Consider the following 18109-nt stretch of genomic DNA (forward strand, 5'->3'; position numbering starts at 1 on the left):
AATGAACCTTATGAGAACAGGTTGAAGATTTGTGGGTTGCAGAATTTGGTTGATAGGTGGAAAAGGGGTGATATGATTGAGACATTCAAATTGCTGAAGGGTTTCTATAGGATTAATTCAGAGGATATTTTTGAGATCAGGACTGGTGGTGGGAGAACTAGGGGACATCTATGGAAGCTGGGCAAGAGTGTGGTTAGCAAGGGTGTTAGAGCTGGGTTCTTTACTTTCAGAGTGATAAATGAGTGGAATAAGCTGTCAGAGTCTGTTGTGGGTGCTATGACAGTGAATGAGTTCAAGGCGAGTTATGATAGATACTGTGTGAATGTTGAATAGTTGTTCTTGACATGATGTTAGGGCCTCCCTTGATGAGTCTGTCGACTCCTCGCCTTAAATTCATTCAATGTCTGCACTCTCATCACCCTCAAGCAATGCATTCCCTGCTCCTACTACTCTCCATGAAAAAAAAAAAAAAAAACTCCTCACTCTCTTACTTGTTACTTTCTTTTGTAAAATCCATAGATCACATCTTGTCCTTGTCCTTTTCCCTTCTTCTACCATATGAAAAATCTTCCCAGTGCCAGTCCAATAAATACCTCTCAACAGATTAAATATCTCAATCGTATCACCTGTTCATCTCCTTTCCACTAGACTCTGCAGATTGCATACCCTCAGTCTATCTTCATAATCAATTCTTCATCATCATCATCACCATCTTCCTTATACCCTCTTTTACCTTGCGGTGTCGAGGGTCCATTGATCATCGGACCTCACTCCGTTTACAGGATAAGGTGGTCAGCCTTATGCCCCGGTGTATCCTATGGCCTGTAGTGTTGAGTTCTCAAGGCCAGTTTGCCTGCTTTGCGGGATGAAAAACCCCAGAATAAACTGGGGAAAAAACCCTGCTGTCCACGCTCAAGACTGGCTAACTTGGCTATGGCTGAGGAAGATCCTTCAGCTCTTCACGTCACCAACGGGAATCAAACCTAGGACACTCCTTCCCCAGGCATATGGTTGCGAAGCGCATAGCCACTAGGCTAACCGCGAGGACTAATCAATTCTTTAGTCCTAATTTTTGTTCTCTCTGTTTCTCTGCATTCCCTCTACACTTAAATCTCCTTTAAGTCCTGATAACCAGATCTGAGCACAGTAATCCAGATGTGGCTTAAACAAGATTTTATACTATGGAACTACCATTTGTTTACCCATAGTGATCAATGTTCTTCTCGTAACTAGCACTTCAGGTTGTCATAACTTTTATAAAATACTCTCTGTACTTTACATTACTCATCTACTATCATCCCAAGATTGCTTCCTCTACTTCTTCCAATATATCTCCACCAAGAGAGAGTGTGTAGCCACACATCTGTGGAGCCAAAATATCAAAATTTTACATTGAGCTGTATTAAACTGATATTCCCATTCATTTGTCTACCTTTACAGCTTATACAAACCTTCCTAAAGAAATATAACATCAGCTAATAACCCCCTCATGATCCACATCATCTGCAAACAACTGCATATCATTGACATAAAGGTTGAACAGTAATGGTCCTGTACTAAATCAGTGGAATCTCCCATTTATAACCTTCCTACTCCTCAATACAGCTCTCAAAATACATAATTCCTTGATATCTATGAATGCTAACTTCCAACATCTAATTTAACATCTAAACCATACATAGCAATTCCAGCACTCTATATTTTATTTTTTCTAAGTTATTAAAAAAAAAGCTTGTAAAAATGTTCACTATTATAATATTTCTTAGATTTTGATTAAATTTTTTTTAATATCTAAATTAGATAGAAATAGTTTCTTAAATATCACCTTCTACAACACAAGAAATCCTGGCATAAAACTTTTTTTTTGGAAGTTTTTTCCCACTTGGTTAGACTATAATAAATTTAGTTTAATCCTTTATCCAAGTGTAAGCAAACAAAGTTTGTGCCTGATGTATCTTCAGGACTGAGGCAACTCGTGTTAAAGGTGAACCAAGCTCTCATCACTTCTTGTCTTAGTATCTCCCATAATGCAAAGCACATCTCCTCGAGACATGTATATATAATGCTATGCATTAAGGGAAGGACCACTGCCCAGACTGGTTTCAACCTTTATTGAATGTTCAAGTACAGGTCAAACTCCAAAAACACAGCGTTATTCTCCTCAGTAACAAGCTCACCCTGCCACTGAGAAGAACTCCCAGAACCGGTTGGCTCTACATTGTGGCAGGCTCACCCCCACAACTGAGCAGAGCCACTCATTTGCTCATATCTCATCTGAGGGGTAACAGCAACAGCCGTGCCTCAGTTAACTTCACAGGCTACAGCATTGCCATTCATTACCCTTCCACTCAGGACCTGGGTGACAGCAACAGCCAAGCCTCAGTTAAAACTTCATGGGCTACAGCATTGCCATTCATCACCCAAGCTTCCAACTGGTTTTGACCTTTATTGAGGTCTCGTCAGTGGTAACCAGACCCAGAGGTGGTGATACTAAAGTGGAAGCAATGGAGAGGTCATATTTACCTATATGAGTTGCCAAAAGGTGTCTCACCTTATTATTAAATTACTCTGGATTTAGAGAAAGATGTTGGAAGTTTTTTCCCACTTGGTTAGACTATAATAAATTTAGTTTAATCCTTTATCCAAGTGTAAGCAAACAAAGTTTGTGCCTGATGTATCTTCAGGACTGAGGCAACTCGTGTTAAAGGTGAACCAAGCTCTCATCACTTCTTGTCTTAGTATCTCCCATAATGCAAAGCACATCTCCTCGAGACATGTATATATAATGCTATGCATTAAGGGAAGGACCACTGCCCAGACTGGTTTCAACCTTTATTGAATGTTCAAGTACAGGTCAAACTCCAAAAACACAGCGTTATTCTCCTCAGTAACAAGCTCACCCTGCCACTGAGAAGAACTCCCAGAACCGGTTGGCTCTACATTGTGGCAGGCTCACCCCCACAACTGAGCAGAGCCACTCATTTGCTCATATCTCATCTGAGGGGTAACAGCAACAGCCGTGCCTCAGTTAACTTCACAGGCTACAGCATTGCCATTCATTACCCTTCCACTCAGGACCTGGGTGACAGCAACAGCCAAGCCTCAGTTAAAACTTCATGGGCTACAGCATTGCCATTCATCACCCAAGCTTCCAACTGGTTTCGACCTTTATTGAGGTCTCGTCAGTGGTAACCAGACCCAGAGGTGGTGATACTAAAGTGGAAGCAATGGAGAGGTCATATTTACCTATATGAGTTGCCAAAAGGTGTCTCACCTTATTATTAAATTACTCTGGATTTAGAGAAAGATGTTGGAAGTTTTTTTTCACTTGGTTAGACTATAATAAATTTAGTTTAATCCTTTATCCAAGTGTAAGCAAACAAAGTTTGAGCCTGAAGTATCTTCAGGACTGAGGCAACTCGTAGTAAAGGTGGACCAAGTTCTCATCACTACTTGTCTTAGTATCTCCCATAATGTAAAGCACATCTCCTTGCGGACATGTATAATGCTACGCATTAAGGGAAACCTGTACGAGTTGCCTTTTGGCAACTCGTATAGGTAAATATGACCTCTCCATTGCTTCCACCTTAGTATCACCACTTCTGGGTCTGGCTCCCACTGACGAGACCTCAATAAAGGTCGAAACCGGTCTGGATTTGCATTATGGAAGCTACTAAGACAAGTAGTGATGAGAGCTTATCCACCTTTACCACGAGTTGCCTCGGTCCTGAAGATACTTCAGACGCAAACTTTGTTTGCTTACACTTGGATAAAGGATTAAACTAAATTTATTATGGTATAAAACTATATCAATAACAGAGATATAAGCCTATCTAGTCAGAATAAAACCTTTTGTTGTGAGGTGAGGAGAGGATAAATTCATAACCAATTTAAAATGATATATATATATATATATATATATATATATATTTATTTATTTATTGAAGCTAGCTTCAATATACATATATATATATATATATATTGAAGCTAGCTGCCACTGGAGTCTCTGTAGCTCAAGTTACAAACAACACTTGGAAAGCTCTGAATTTGAATTCCATTAATAATGCAAAGAACCCTTTACATAGAGCTTTCAAGCAAAGGTTAGCCTTCGCATGTACAGATAGCAGGTTCTCCCTCTTGCAGGAAAGCAAACTGGCCTCATAAACAAAAATATGTATAAACATAACACACTGTCATAGAGGATGTAACAAAAGAATGTCAAAGCCAGCAAAAAGTTTAATAGCTTTTATTTTTTTTGAATTTCCTTCCTTACTGAATAATTCCTACCTTCCTGATCGCCATATTCCACTGGCTCAATATAACAGCAAAAACACATATTCATGAAACCTAGTCATCAAATTACAGTAAACAAAGTCCTTGATGGATTCATTCTACTTTTAAAATATTTGAAAATATCCATCAACTGCTGATATACTATCAAGTGAGGTATCACATATTATGATTATTCCAAATTGGTTCAATTTCTCGCATCTCAGCCTTTTCAGTTCTCATGTAGCATTCTTAACTGCCACATTCTTAAATTTCTCAAAGCAATTATTTAATTGGGCTAAATACCCAAAATATTGTAGCTGATTTATTCAAGAGGTTGTCATCCCATAGAGTCAAGATCCTTTATTTGAATATCAGGTTTAATAGCATTTTTTATGAATGACGTGTTTCATATAGATCATAAATGATAGTGGGGAAGACAGCACTCATCATTTACATCTGATTTAACATCAAAACATCTTCTCATGCATTTTTTTATTTCTAAATGCTGATTTGAACTTGATCTTTATAAGTTTCCATTTATACCATAAAGAAATAAAGAATTTAGATTTTTCTAAATTCTTTATTTCTTGTTAGGCCAGGTATTCTTTACCTGCTTTCCCTTGAATATGTTTTCTCAACCTTTTCTCACATATGCTTACATAAATCTATCCTGGAACACCCAGTAAGGAAAATTCAATTTTATTTCCTTTTTTGATAAATTGGTAATGTGAGCTGTAATCTAGTCACCTTGAATTCAATCTTTGACCAGGCCTTCTAAGTTACACAGCACTGCTGCAAAACTAATTTCAGGTCAAATATCATCTAGTCTGGCTGTCTTTCCACATTTTAGGTTTCTGACAGTTTTTCTACTCCATGTACTAGTATTTACTTCTGGCTTCTAAGCTTCATCTAAAGGATTTTCTGCCACTTTTTTTTTTTATCATTTCTCTCTCAACCTTTTCTCACATATGCTTACATAAATCAATTTTATTTCCTTTTTTGATAAATTGGTATAATGTGAGCTGTAGTCTAGTCACCTAGAATTCAATCTTTGACCAAGCCTTCTAAGTTACATAGCACTGCAGCAAAACTAATTTCAGGTCAAATATCATCTAGTTTGGCTGTCTTTCCACATTTTAGGTTTCTGGCAGTTTTTCTATCCCATGTACTAGTATTTACTTCTAGCTTCTAAGCTTCATCTAAAGGATTTTCTGCAATTTTTTTTTTTTTTTTATCATTTCTTACCCTCATGTAACAATTACTCCAGATATCCAAAATATCCTTAATTCAGTTTTCATATCATCTTTATGATCATTGGTTCCTTTGGTTGCATCCTTTCCTCCATTTCTAAGCTCTTCTTAGTAACCTCCAAAACCTTTTGTCTCCCCACATGATATTTATATTAATTCCAAAATCTTCTCATGGTTTCAATTTTGCTACCTGTACACATTACTTGGCTGTCCTACATTAAACAAAGAAATCCTAGCACTGCCAAATAATGGCAATGTCATCACTAAAACAAATATAGCTGTAAGAATTTACAACTGACTAACCCTTTATCCTGGAAAGGTAAATTCAGTTTTTTTTTTTTTTTCTTTTGATAAATTGGTGTAATGAGAACTGTAGTCCAGTCACCGGGAATTCAATCTTTGACCAGGCCATAATACTTATATGAATCATCATCATACGTATCAAGGATTTAAGCCTAGCATGCTCTGTTCCGGCCTTAGAAGTCATCGTTGAATCGTTTAAGAGGACGTCCTGGTTTTCTTTTTCCTAATGGCTTGTACTTTAAGGCTTGTTTTGGTAATCTTTCTGTTTTCATTCTTTGAACGTGTTCCATCCATTTATGTTTATATTTTTTAATTTTTTCTATTACTGGTTCTTGGTTTAATTCTTTCATAATATCTTCGTTTCTTTTGTGATCAAATAGGGTATGCTTTCAAGTTTTTCTCATAAACTTCATTTCTGCTGTTGTTAATCTTTGTTTGTCTTTTTGTTTTATTGTCCAGATTTCGCTTCCATACATTAAGACCGGTAGGGCTAATGTATTGTATACTTTTAGCCTGGTTTGTTTTTGAACTAGGTTTGGTTTAAATATAGAATTAATTACACCTGTTATTTTTAAATATTTTGCAATTTTTACGTTTATATCTTTTTCATTTTCATATGTGATCATACATCCTAGGTAGTTAAATGAATTCACCTGTTCTAAGATCTTGTTATCTATTACTATTTTAGTTCTTGCTGGATCTTGTCCTTTAAAGGCCATAGTTTTTGATTTTTCCGTTGATATTATCATACCATTATTATTATTATTGTTCCGGGCAACTCCAAGGAGTCAACAGACTCATCGAGGGAGGCCCTAACATCATGTCAAGAACAACTATTCGACATTCACATGGTATCTATCATACCTTGCCTTGAGCTCATTCACAGTCGTAGCACCCACAACAGACTCTGGAAGCTTATTCCACTCATTCACTACTCTCCAAGTAAAAAATCTAGCTCTAACACCCTTGTCAACCACGCTCTTGCCCAGCTTCCATTCATGGCCCCCTAGTCCTCCCACCACCAGTCATATTTTCAAAAATATCTTCTGGATCAATCTTATAGAAACCCTTCAGTAATTTGAATGTCTCAATCATATCACCCCTCCTTTGCCTATCGACCAATTTCTGCAACCCACAAATCTTCAACCTATTCTCATAAGGTTCATTCCATAGACCTGCTATCATCTTGGTCACTCGTCTCTGGATCCTCTCCACTTCCTCCCCATCACGAAGAAACGCTGGTGCCCATAACTGGGCACAGTAGTCCAGATGGGATACCATAATCTTTGGATATCTCATTTAGATTTAAAATAGCTTTCTGTAAGTTATCTTCAGAATTTGTAATTATTATTTGGTCGTCGGCCAAGAGGAGAGTGTTTAAGTTAACTATAGGTGAAAGTTTAATTCCTTGATGTAAATTTTTACTCCATTTTATTATTATTTCATTTAAGTAGATATTAAAAAGAGTTGCCGAGATGGGATATCCCTGTCGGACCCCTTGGTTTATCTCTCTTGTATGTGATAGCTCGTGATTTAATCTTATTTGTATTTGATTATTTTCATATATACTTGTGATAGCTTTTAGGATATTATTTGGTATTTGTCTTTCTTTTAATATGTTTCTTTTAACTTTGTCAAATGCTTTTTCAAAGTCAATAAATGCAACATGTGTTTCTAAATTATATTCTCTTCTTTTCTCTATTATTAATTTTAGGAAAAAGGCTGGGTCTATACATGATCGTCCTTTTCTAAATCCATTCTGTACTTCTAGAATAAAGTTTTCGGAATATTTCATTAGTTTGTTATTTAAGATTCTGCTATATATTTTGTAACAGGAATTTAGTATACTGATATCTCTATAGTTTTTAGGGTCATCTCTATTACCTTTCTTAAATATAGGAATCACAATTGCTTTTTTCCATTCTATTGGAGGGATACCAGTTGAGTAAATTTTATTTAAATGAATTTTACTTATTTGCTTATATGAATCATGGCTTTTGTAAAATATGGTCTTGGCTTATATGGATCATGATTATCACTACTAAGCACACTATTCAGTGATTAAATATATGATTGTTAATTGAGTGCCTTCAGGTAGCAATTTTGTTATGTATGTATATAGCAGTTTCTTAACCAACCACTTCTGTTCTGTGCTTCTTTTTTTTTCTCCGGATTATATAATAGTGTAAGAAAATAGTGGAATAAAAAACTTAAATGGTGAACTCACACATGTCCCTCCTAGGCGATTACTTTCAATGAGGGCAACGCGTTTCCCCAATTCCGCTGCTCTTCTTGCACTAGCTATACCACCTGAACCACCACCAACAACAAGATAGTCGAATTTCTTTGACAACATTGATGGAACGGAAGACGAGAACCTCTTACTAAAAACTTGGATGGAAACCATGCGAACGTGTTATTGCTGTTATTATTATTGAGAATATTTCTTTATAAACTTCAAGCAAATGCAATAGAAGAATTATTAAAGTGACAGACTAAACTAAAACCTCTCGTCACTTCAGCAGGATAGCATGTGTTGCACCCATGATTTACCTATGATGCAAGGCTGACAGATTGCGATTTTGTAATTTCCTATTTTAAATTGCAGGCGCAGTACCTGTGCTACTACAAATATAAATATAAACATTAAAAAGCAGTGGCTCGTGAAATCGTGGGAGTGATGCAACTTTTTCGAAATATACATAGACACTGTAAGTACAGTGTATACATGTTTGGATAAAATATCAAACTTATGATAAAAATTAAAAAAAAATTAAACATGAAAAAATATTGTTTATTATCGATAAAATTATACAATTTGGTATAATCCAACAAATAAAATATATTCTTCTTGTTTTGTTTCATGAAAAAATATTGTTTATTATCGATAAAATTATACAGTTTAGTATAATTCAAAATTACATAAAAATAAAATCCATTCCTTTAATTGTAATTAAAGCAATGGATATACAATTTTTGGACATTACAATTAAAGGACTTAATTGTAATGTCCAAATATTTAAAGAGACGGAATAAACACGATCAGCACTACGAACACTCTACTACTGGCGCAAACTGCATATAAATAACGGTTTATATGCAGCACTGTCCGTCGCGCAGTTCCATTGCGCGACGACAGTGCCGCATTACACTAATAGCTTGCATCTCACTATGACGTGCATATGCTTGCGCGCGTAGCAATATAACAAAGTGCTGCTAGTCCTTCGCCCTCTTAAGTGCTACAAGATGAATTTTTATTATTTTTTATACAAAATAAGAGAATTGTATAGGATTGTTCATGATAAAATTAAATATTACAAGCAAATATAAATACATTAATAAATATATTTATATATCTGGTATTTATTTATATATCTGATATTTACCAGATATTTATATATCTGGTAGATGGCGTTGGTGTAGTTGATGCTAGTTGTAGCTGGTGGAGAGTTTGATGAGTCTTTGGACACCCTGGAGGTGCTACATAATAATAATAGTAATATCGAGAAAAATTTGGGGTCTGCAGTTCCGTAGTACCTATGCACTATTCGCTCCTGTTAAAAAGTAGAGGCACTGTCCACATTTTCGCAGTTTGGGTGGCCAGATTTTTATCTTGTCGCACATTATGAGCAATAGTGACAACCAATATTAAGAAATCCTAGGATTCTGTTCTATCACTTATTCCTTCTGGTTATTATTATTATTATTATTATTATTAGTAGTAGTAGTAGTAGCTGTTGTTGTTGTTGTCGTCGTGGTGGTGATGGCCATATTAGTTTCATCAACTGATGTCCGTGAATGCAAAGATATATCGAAAACAGAACCTTTAACACGTTCATTGCCAATCACGCGATATCGCGCGATGCGAGTTCTCACCAAGCCGCCGATCACGCGTTATCGCGTTGACGTCGTTAACTAAATAAATAAAAAAAAAATTTGGCCATCACACGAAATTCCAATTTTCAGCTTGGCAATGAAAGTGTTAAAAGAGAGAGATAAAAGAAATTTCTCCACGAACTCCTAAGGCTATCAGACTGGAATTTATTATTATTATTATTATTATTATTATTATTATTATTATTATTATTATTATTATTATCTTATGACACAGACTTATATAGCGGGTCCGTTCTATTGTTACACAGAGTTCATCATACAGCACCTTAAACACATTCAAATTCTCTGCAAACACCACACTCTCAGATAATGCATTCCAATCACTCACAACTCTGCATGCAGAAAACCTGCTTCTTACTCCCTTGTTCACACCCTCCTTATATATCTTCCAGGGATGACCTGTTGTTCCCCCCCCCCCGATCTCTCACCATTTTATGAAATTTTCTTCAACATTAATCCTATAACAACTCCTTACTACCACGTACTTCTCTATAATATCACCCCTCCTCCTTCTATCCACCAGACAAAGCAAACTGCATCGCCTCAACTTTTGCTCATATTCAACATTCCATAGATCAAAAACTATTTTGGTCAATCACCTCTATACCCTCTTCAACATCTCTTCATTCTTTTGGCAACCAGGAGACTAAATCTGTGCACAGTAGCCCATATGTGGCCTAATCAGAGTCTTTTACAATGGAACTAGAATATCCTTACTTATAATGAATTAGTAGTAAGGAAAACACAATGAATTCTGGAACGATGCGGAAGTTAGTGTCCTCCGCATCGTTTCAGAATTCATTCTGTTGTCCTCACAATTTTGACAATATATTCTCTAAATTTCAGATCCTTGTCCACCATAACTCCAAGATCTCCCATTTCCTCCACTTCCAACTACATATTATCCCACCAATAACTTTCCATCTTTATTTTCCACATTTTTAAACTTTACATTTTGTAACATTGAACTTTTTTTCTCCTTTTGACTATCACCAATTATAGGCCGCCACCGATAAAGAGACCTGCTTCTGAAGGTCTCTTCTCTTGAGTCATTTTTTTTGAGTTTATGGGATGAAAAACTCGAGTTCCAGGAAAAAAAACCGGCTTGCCGGTGCCAAAGATCGCCTTACTTGGGAACCGGTCGAAGAAAGGCTTAGAAAAAGTTCCTCCCATCAGTTACAAGACTTGAACTTAAGTTTATCTTCGGGTGGCCTGGCGCAGAGTAAGCAAGCGCCACGTCCAGTTAGCTACACAGGCCTCTCATCCCAATCTATATTTCCTAACTAAAATCACTCATAATGATCACCCCCTTTTCCCATTTGCTTGGCTAATTTGCATACACATTTTCTGGTCACTACTCTCCCCATTGCCAGGTCTGTAGCAACATCCAACAATGCATTTCATTCTGTTCACCTGTATCTCACACCATACTGTCTCAAAATCATTACTACTATTTCACCCTTTTCATTTCTATCTTGTATGGATGTAATTCTTTTTCTGTCATCAATAGTACCCTACCACCATTTTTACCCTTTCTATCTTCACGAAATACATCATACCCTTCCATCTCTATTCCTGTCAGGATGTCATCCTCATCCAACTATGTCTCACTTATTCCAACCATTTTTGGGTGAACAAACTTATTCAATGCAAACATTTCGTTTCCCTTGTTTCTTTACTTCTAGCATTCGTATACAAACATGACAACTCATTCCTGGATCTATAACAAGTTTTATTGATACCATTTATTAGACGTGACTTCTCTATGCTTTCTTCTAACCATTTCTTTTTTCTCCTTACTTGTCCCAGAACCTCTTCAAATCAAACTGTTTTCCGTACATCCCATATCATCCCCTAAATATTTAATGTCTATTAAAGGTTTGTCTGGCTGGTTTGATTTGTGAGATCAAAGACACGAGCCCAAGGAGAATAAACCCTTCCACATTCGAGTGAAATTGGATAAACCATTTACCTTCTGACAAAAAAAATCTCTTATAAAGTTTCCTCGCATGCCTGACGGGATTTATAACTAGCCACCCCGGATGGTTAGAATAATCAATACTGTATCACACATACACACAATATCCTTCAAACGTTGCCTTAAACTCATTTCACTGTTTCCACCACAACTTGTCACACTCTCAAGCAACAGTTTCCACTAACAGTCATTGTGCATAAAGCCAACTCCTCGCTCATCTGCTCACACCCTCTTTACATAATTTCATGCATGACTAGCTGTTCCACGCTGTCATCCTTTGCTCTATGAAAACCACCTTCCAGATTAATCTGGTAAAAATTCTTTATCAACTATTATGTCACAGTCATGCTGATACTGCCTTCATATCGCAGTTGAAAGAACGATAGGATATGCGTCCTTCGATTAGAAAAGTCCTGGATTCAATACAACTCAGGATGAGAAGAATCTTTGGAAACTCTGTAAAGATTTTGCACAAAGTTTTTTGATGGACTACAACATGACAACTTAGTATTAAAATTGTGATGATTGCAGTTAGATAATAGACGTATGTGCGGGATATAAGATTGACTGTCAGAGAAATAAAGTTAACAACTTGCTGAATGGTATCAGCAAGTTGTTGAATGGCGCTTGTTACCTTGGGAGAGGGAAGATCACTAATTTCACTATAGATAGATCTGTTTTGGACAGTTAATGTTTAATGTATGTTCATGATTTTGGAAGATGCTTAACCACCCAACCGGCCAAGACGTATATATACATCCAGGTTACCATGGATGTGAAGTGCATGTTAAAATTGTAATATCATTGATAGTACATTGAAATATATGATGGATACGAAGTGTAGAGGAGTGGAGTATTTTATCCATATTGATGGCGACGTGATTAAATGGGAATAAATGCAGTTGTTTGTAGACGACGCAAAGTCTGCATTCAGTTATGCATGCATGGCATGCATGTGGCCTAATAAAGTCATTGTACACTAGAAATATAATCCCATTACTTAACAAGTGAATATATTCCTTATCATTGCAATGATCTGTTATACTGTTCCTTATAATTCTAGCAATGTGGATCCAAATTTCCTTCCATTCCTGTCATTATCCCTAGGCTGGTTATCTCAGCTTTCTGCAAGATATCTCACCAGTTCCATAAACAATATTTCAAGTCTATCATACAAATTTCGAAATCTAACACTGTGTAATACTGAAATAACATTTAGTAGATACATTTAGTAGATTTAGTAGTAGTGAGTAGATGCAGCTCATTTAGCTGCATCTACTCACTGCCTCATGGTTTTCCCAATTTTGTATCATCTGCAAAAAGTGCATTTTTCTCCATTTAAACCACTTACAATGTCATCAGCATGAACGCTAACCATTTATAACACCAAAATAGATAACTGAGGAATATCATTACTCTCCTCTTCCAGGATACTAAGCTCCTATTCACAACTTGCTAAAGTATGAGCAAGTTGTTCATCTTGATGATCTGACAGTCAATATTCCTAACTCATTAATTCTGTTATCAACCTCCAATAAATAGAGAAACTTAGGGCACTACGAAATACCATTTTACACTATAATCGGTCTTTCGTATCACTCGCAGTTCCTTTACTGACTAATCATGTAACAGTCCACCAAAAGCCTTTTGGAAAATCAAAAACAGTACTAGACTATTTACACTCCTCCTGTAACTCATCATTACATCCAACCTCACATTACTTCCAGAATTACTTCATCTTCTACATCACCTGCTTAATCTCTCCATTCATCCACTCACACCTAGTCTATTTAACCCTCATACTTGAATGAATTCAGACCCTGCTACTGTTAATATATCTTGAGCAACACCGCCTTATTCTTTGCTAATGCTTCACTATGCCTCGAGTTTCATGATCATCAGTCGTATCATCCACCACGCGATTCATCGCCCAAAGATGACTTTCTCTGAATGGAGGCAGATTTGACCATTCTCTATAACATTCTCTGATTCATATGAATGAAATCGAATATTATTTGCATTCGTGTATCCTCTGTTATATACAAAAAGGAAAGTTGCTAGTACTTAATGGAAACTCGAGAAATTGTTTCTGTTTCTTCCCTGAAGACACTGACTTTTGAGATTTTGAAACCTTGATCCTAGATACACTGCTTGGCAAGATATCAACGGACACCATAGTGTAACGAACAAACAGTCATGGCGCCCACATTAATAAGATGCAGGACCTCCTTTCGCTGTGATTACTTCCAATCATACAGGACATTCCAGTAATCGTGTACGATAGCGATTACTGGAGATTTTAGACCATTCTTTTAGTAGGCATGTAATAAAGTCCTGTACTGTTGTGGAGCAGACGTCCCTTGACCTCACCCAATCCTCCAGTTCACCCACACATGTTCAGTAGGGTTGAAATCAATACTGTGTGGTCTGCCAGTAATTGTGGTGATGTTCATGTCTACAAACCGTGCAGTTATAGCAGAAGCCTTATGACATGGGGCATAGTTTTGGTCAGTTCCGTAGAAACGCCACACAGTAGAGAGTATTGCATTGTTCAAAATGTTCATATACCACTTGAAGTTCAATGCTCGTGGCACCACAGATAAAGATCTGCGGCCAAACGGAGAAAAACAAGACCATACCATCATACCACCACCTTTGAATTTCATAATTGGGGTTATGCACTCTGATAAAAGACATTCACCAGGCACCCGCACCTGTTCATTCATTCAGCAGAGGGTGTAAAGTGATTCGTCGTTAAATAACACAGCTTTCCAAGCTTGCATGTCCCGCTGTGCACGCTCTTTCTACCATGGTAGACAATGCTGCATGTTGGTTCAGGTAATGTAGGATTTTCATACTGCGATCCTACCATTATTATTATTATTATTATTATTATTATTATTATTATTATTATTATTATTATTATTATTATTATTATTATTATTATTTTGACACCTCCAGGGAGTCCAAAGACTCATCGAGGGAGAGTGTGCCGACAGCATCGAACGATTGGTCCCTTCCAACTACTAACCGCGCTCAAACTTACATAACTGAGCCATTAGTAGCAGAAGCTCTACCAATCGACCAACCTTTGCTGGCTAATGGAAATTCATGTTGTGAGCCTTGGTTCTGAATGTGCAGATTCGTGTTCCAGTCGAACTCAGCATTATAATGTGTTGGCCAACGAATGGCAGTTTTTACATATTATCCTTTGTAGCACCCTATGGTCAGGTTTGACGAGAGGGGTTGGTCATCCCCTGCGGGTAGCACTTGCACTTGACTCCCAATTTGTCAATAATTTGCCGAACAGATAGGACTGCAACATGGAATCCTATCACAAAGCCTCTTTCAAACTCCATCAGTTCCCTTTTCGCAGCCATTTCACCCAGACACAGTTGTACTGGCTTGGGCGCATCATATTCCTCAAATTTATACCCGCTACAAACGTGTGACTTGCATGGCATGATGCACCTTGCCCATGGGAGTGTATCGACTTCTTTTCAAGCAATGTCCTATCTCTTGGTTCCAATTTATATTGCATAATTTTAAAAAAAATCACCATTCTCTTATTTGCTAGGCTAATACTGTGCATTTTTTTGTTACTAGAGTCCACCCAGGCTATATTATCTAATGTGATAATATAGGATATATCTATATATCCACCCAGGATATATCTAATGTGATGTTGCTTTCAGCAACATCACATTAGATATATCGTGCTGTCCGCATTCATCACACACACAATGGTGTCTCAAAAATAATGCTATTGTTAATTTTCTCATATCAATGACTTTTCCAGTTGAGTGAGATCAATTTCACTTTTTTTTTTCTTGCTAGCGATAATCCAGTATATTCAATATTTTCATTTTACAAGCCTTGAAATATTCAAAGCATCAAAACTTTGGAAATATCTACTGTGAAAATTGAGTTTTCGAATATGGAACTAGGTCGCCGAAACGAGGGTTTTATAAGTTTAATTCAAGTTGCTGACTGCAATCGAACTTATAAAATCCTTTCTTCGAACGGTTCCCAAATTAGTCGATCTCTGGCACGGGGAAATAGAATTTTTTTTTTCTCCCGTAATCTCGGGTTTTCATTCCTTCGTCTCAAAAATCGACTATGGAAATTATGCTGTTATAAATAAATAATACGACTGTTCATGTTTAGGAAGAGGTGGAGGTAGGTTTCTGTTCTAGTCTCTCGACCGAAATCCTTGGTTCGTTGAAAACTTGAGCTCACAATCCGCAAAGGTGTGAAGGATGGAGAATGGCTGCCCACTAGATCTTAGGGATAAAAGAGCTTTGCCTACTCCCTTTGGGTAATAAATAACATTAGAAAATGTTATTTAGGACGTTATGTGGATACGAAATGCATGAGGAGTGATATATTTCATTCATCATATCGATGTTGGTGTGAACAAAATACTGGAATTATTATTAGGCCTGCACAGCCCATAGTAACTTAATGTTTCTGGATACGTAGAAGAAAAACAATTCTACACTTGATTCTGTTCAATGAGTAGAGAAATTTTTTTTGTAATTTTTCAACTAAATCGCTAATAAATCAATATTTGATGCAACAGAATTTTGTTGAATTCGATTTTTTCTCAGAAGAAATCGAATTTTTAATGTTACCACTCAACATAAACGACCACAGTACAAATATGCATATAAAAAAAAAAAAAAAATCAGCTAACGCCTTTTTATTCCCGTAAACGGGAGTAGGCGAGGCCATTTAGCCCTATCTAACTTTTGGAGACTGAGTGGGCAGTTCAATCTCCACTGGTACCCAATCAGAGACAGATGGCCCAAGGCTATCGCTAATTAAGCGGTACGCAGTGAAGAGAGACGGCTCAAATGTGCCGCCATCTCGTGGTCCCTGACCCTAACACAATATATTTAATGTCTGAAATAATGTGGGTTCTACGGTCGATTTTCTTGAGTTTACAGGACGAAAAACCCGAGTTTCCGGGAGGAAAAACCTGCTTGCCCGTGCCAGAGATCGACTAACTCAGGAACCGGTCGAAAAAAGGCTTAGAAAAATTTCCTCTAGTCGCCGACTAGACTCGAAACCAAACCTTCCTTCGTGCGGCCAAGCGCGGTGGTATGCAAACGCCACATCCACTGAGCTACACAGGCTCTTCAAATATGCATATACAAATACTAAATACTTCAGGATTCGCTAGGAAATTAGTGTCTTCAAATCTTCTCTACATAGAAATATTGATTGCTCCCTCCCTTAAATTCAGCATTGTAACTGAATAGATGTTGAACTTATGATTTGACTATTTTGATTAGTTCACGCAATCAACTTGATCAAATTGGGCACATCATAAAGAACGAACTACTTCATCACATAATCAATACTCGATACTCCTAATTACGTCTCATTTATGTTGTCTTTAAACATAGGAAATATAGGAAACAGCTTAGTTCCCAATTATATAACCCACCAAATATATTTGGATTTAAATAATTGTATAATTAGCTCTGTGGAAATAGCATTTGCCTAATTAGCGCCAGAGAGCAAGAAAGAAGACAAGACTTTATGTTATAAGTTCAGTTCTAGTTGCAGAGTGCAGAAATTTATCTAGGCATCACTCCTAAACAAAAGCAGGCAAAATAGCTGTAAAAATAATAGTTTTTAAGAGGAGTAACATGGGAGTTTTCCTAGAAAAAATACCTTATCTAGGCATATTTTTTTTTTAGATATGGCGTTTGAAGTGGTCCACCTTTGGCAAACATAAGTATATTTATCTCTGGTAAAATCATTTTACCCCGCAACTCACAGAATAGACTGCAGAAGTAAATCTTTTGAAAACAATAAATTATACATCTTAAGGGTTAGTGAGCACGAAATAATGGCAGTTTTCTTCAATACTCTGTTTCGGGTAATAACACCCATGATGATAGCCTTGGAACTTAACTATGGCTGCCACTGATGGCTAAGAGTAGAGCCAGGGCCAAACGTTTCCTTTTCCCAGAAAAGCATGGAGCTAAAAGGGCTTTGCCAGTTCATCTATTAAAAGGATTTAGAGGTAAAAAAAATCAGCTAACGCCTTTTTAATCTCGTATATACGGAGTAGGTGAGGCTATTTTAGCCCTATCTAACTTTTGGAGACTGAGTAGGCAGTTCAATCTCCACTGGTACCCAATCAGAGATAGCTGGCCCAAGGCTATCACTAATTAAGCGGCATGCAGTAAAGGTAGACGGCTCAACAAGTGCCGCCATGTCGTGGTCCTTAATTCTAACACTCATTTAATGTCTGAAATAATGTGGGTTCTACAATCGATTTTCTTGATTTACAAGACTAAAAACCTCGAGTTTCCGGTAAAAAACCCTCTTGCCCGTGCCAGAGATCGAGTAAGTCGGGAATCGGTCGAAAAAAAAGCTTAGAAAATTTTTTTCT

At 36.9% G+C, this 18109-nt stretch overlaps 1 protein-coding gene across 1 annotated transcript in view; it reads right to left on the minus strand.

Moving 5' to 3' along the window:
* LOC150106462 (glutathione reductase, mitochondrial-like) overlaps window positions 1–8407 on the minus strand; it is a 178915-nt gene extending 170508 nt beyond the window's left edge. The window contains exon 1 of the mRNA XM_090392455.1: window positions 8053–8407. Within this exon, the coding sequence (XP_090248581.1) occupies window positions 8053–8232 (180 nt within the window). The 5' untranslated portion in view covers window positions 8233–8407. The remainder of the gene's footprint in view (window positions 1–8052) is intronic.
* Between the last annotated feature and the right edge of the window lie 9702 nt (window positions 8408–18109).

Source organism: Typopeltis vanoorti, chromosome 5, assembly GCF_054136105.1.
Source record: "Typopeltis vanoorti isolate ZY-2024b chromosome 5, IOZ_Tvanoo_1.0, whole genome shotgun sequence".
NCBI classification, from domain to species: Eukaryota; Metazoa; Arthropoda; class Arachnida; order Uropygi; family Thelyphonidae; genus Typopeltis; species Typopeltis vanoorti.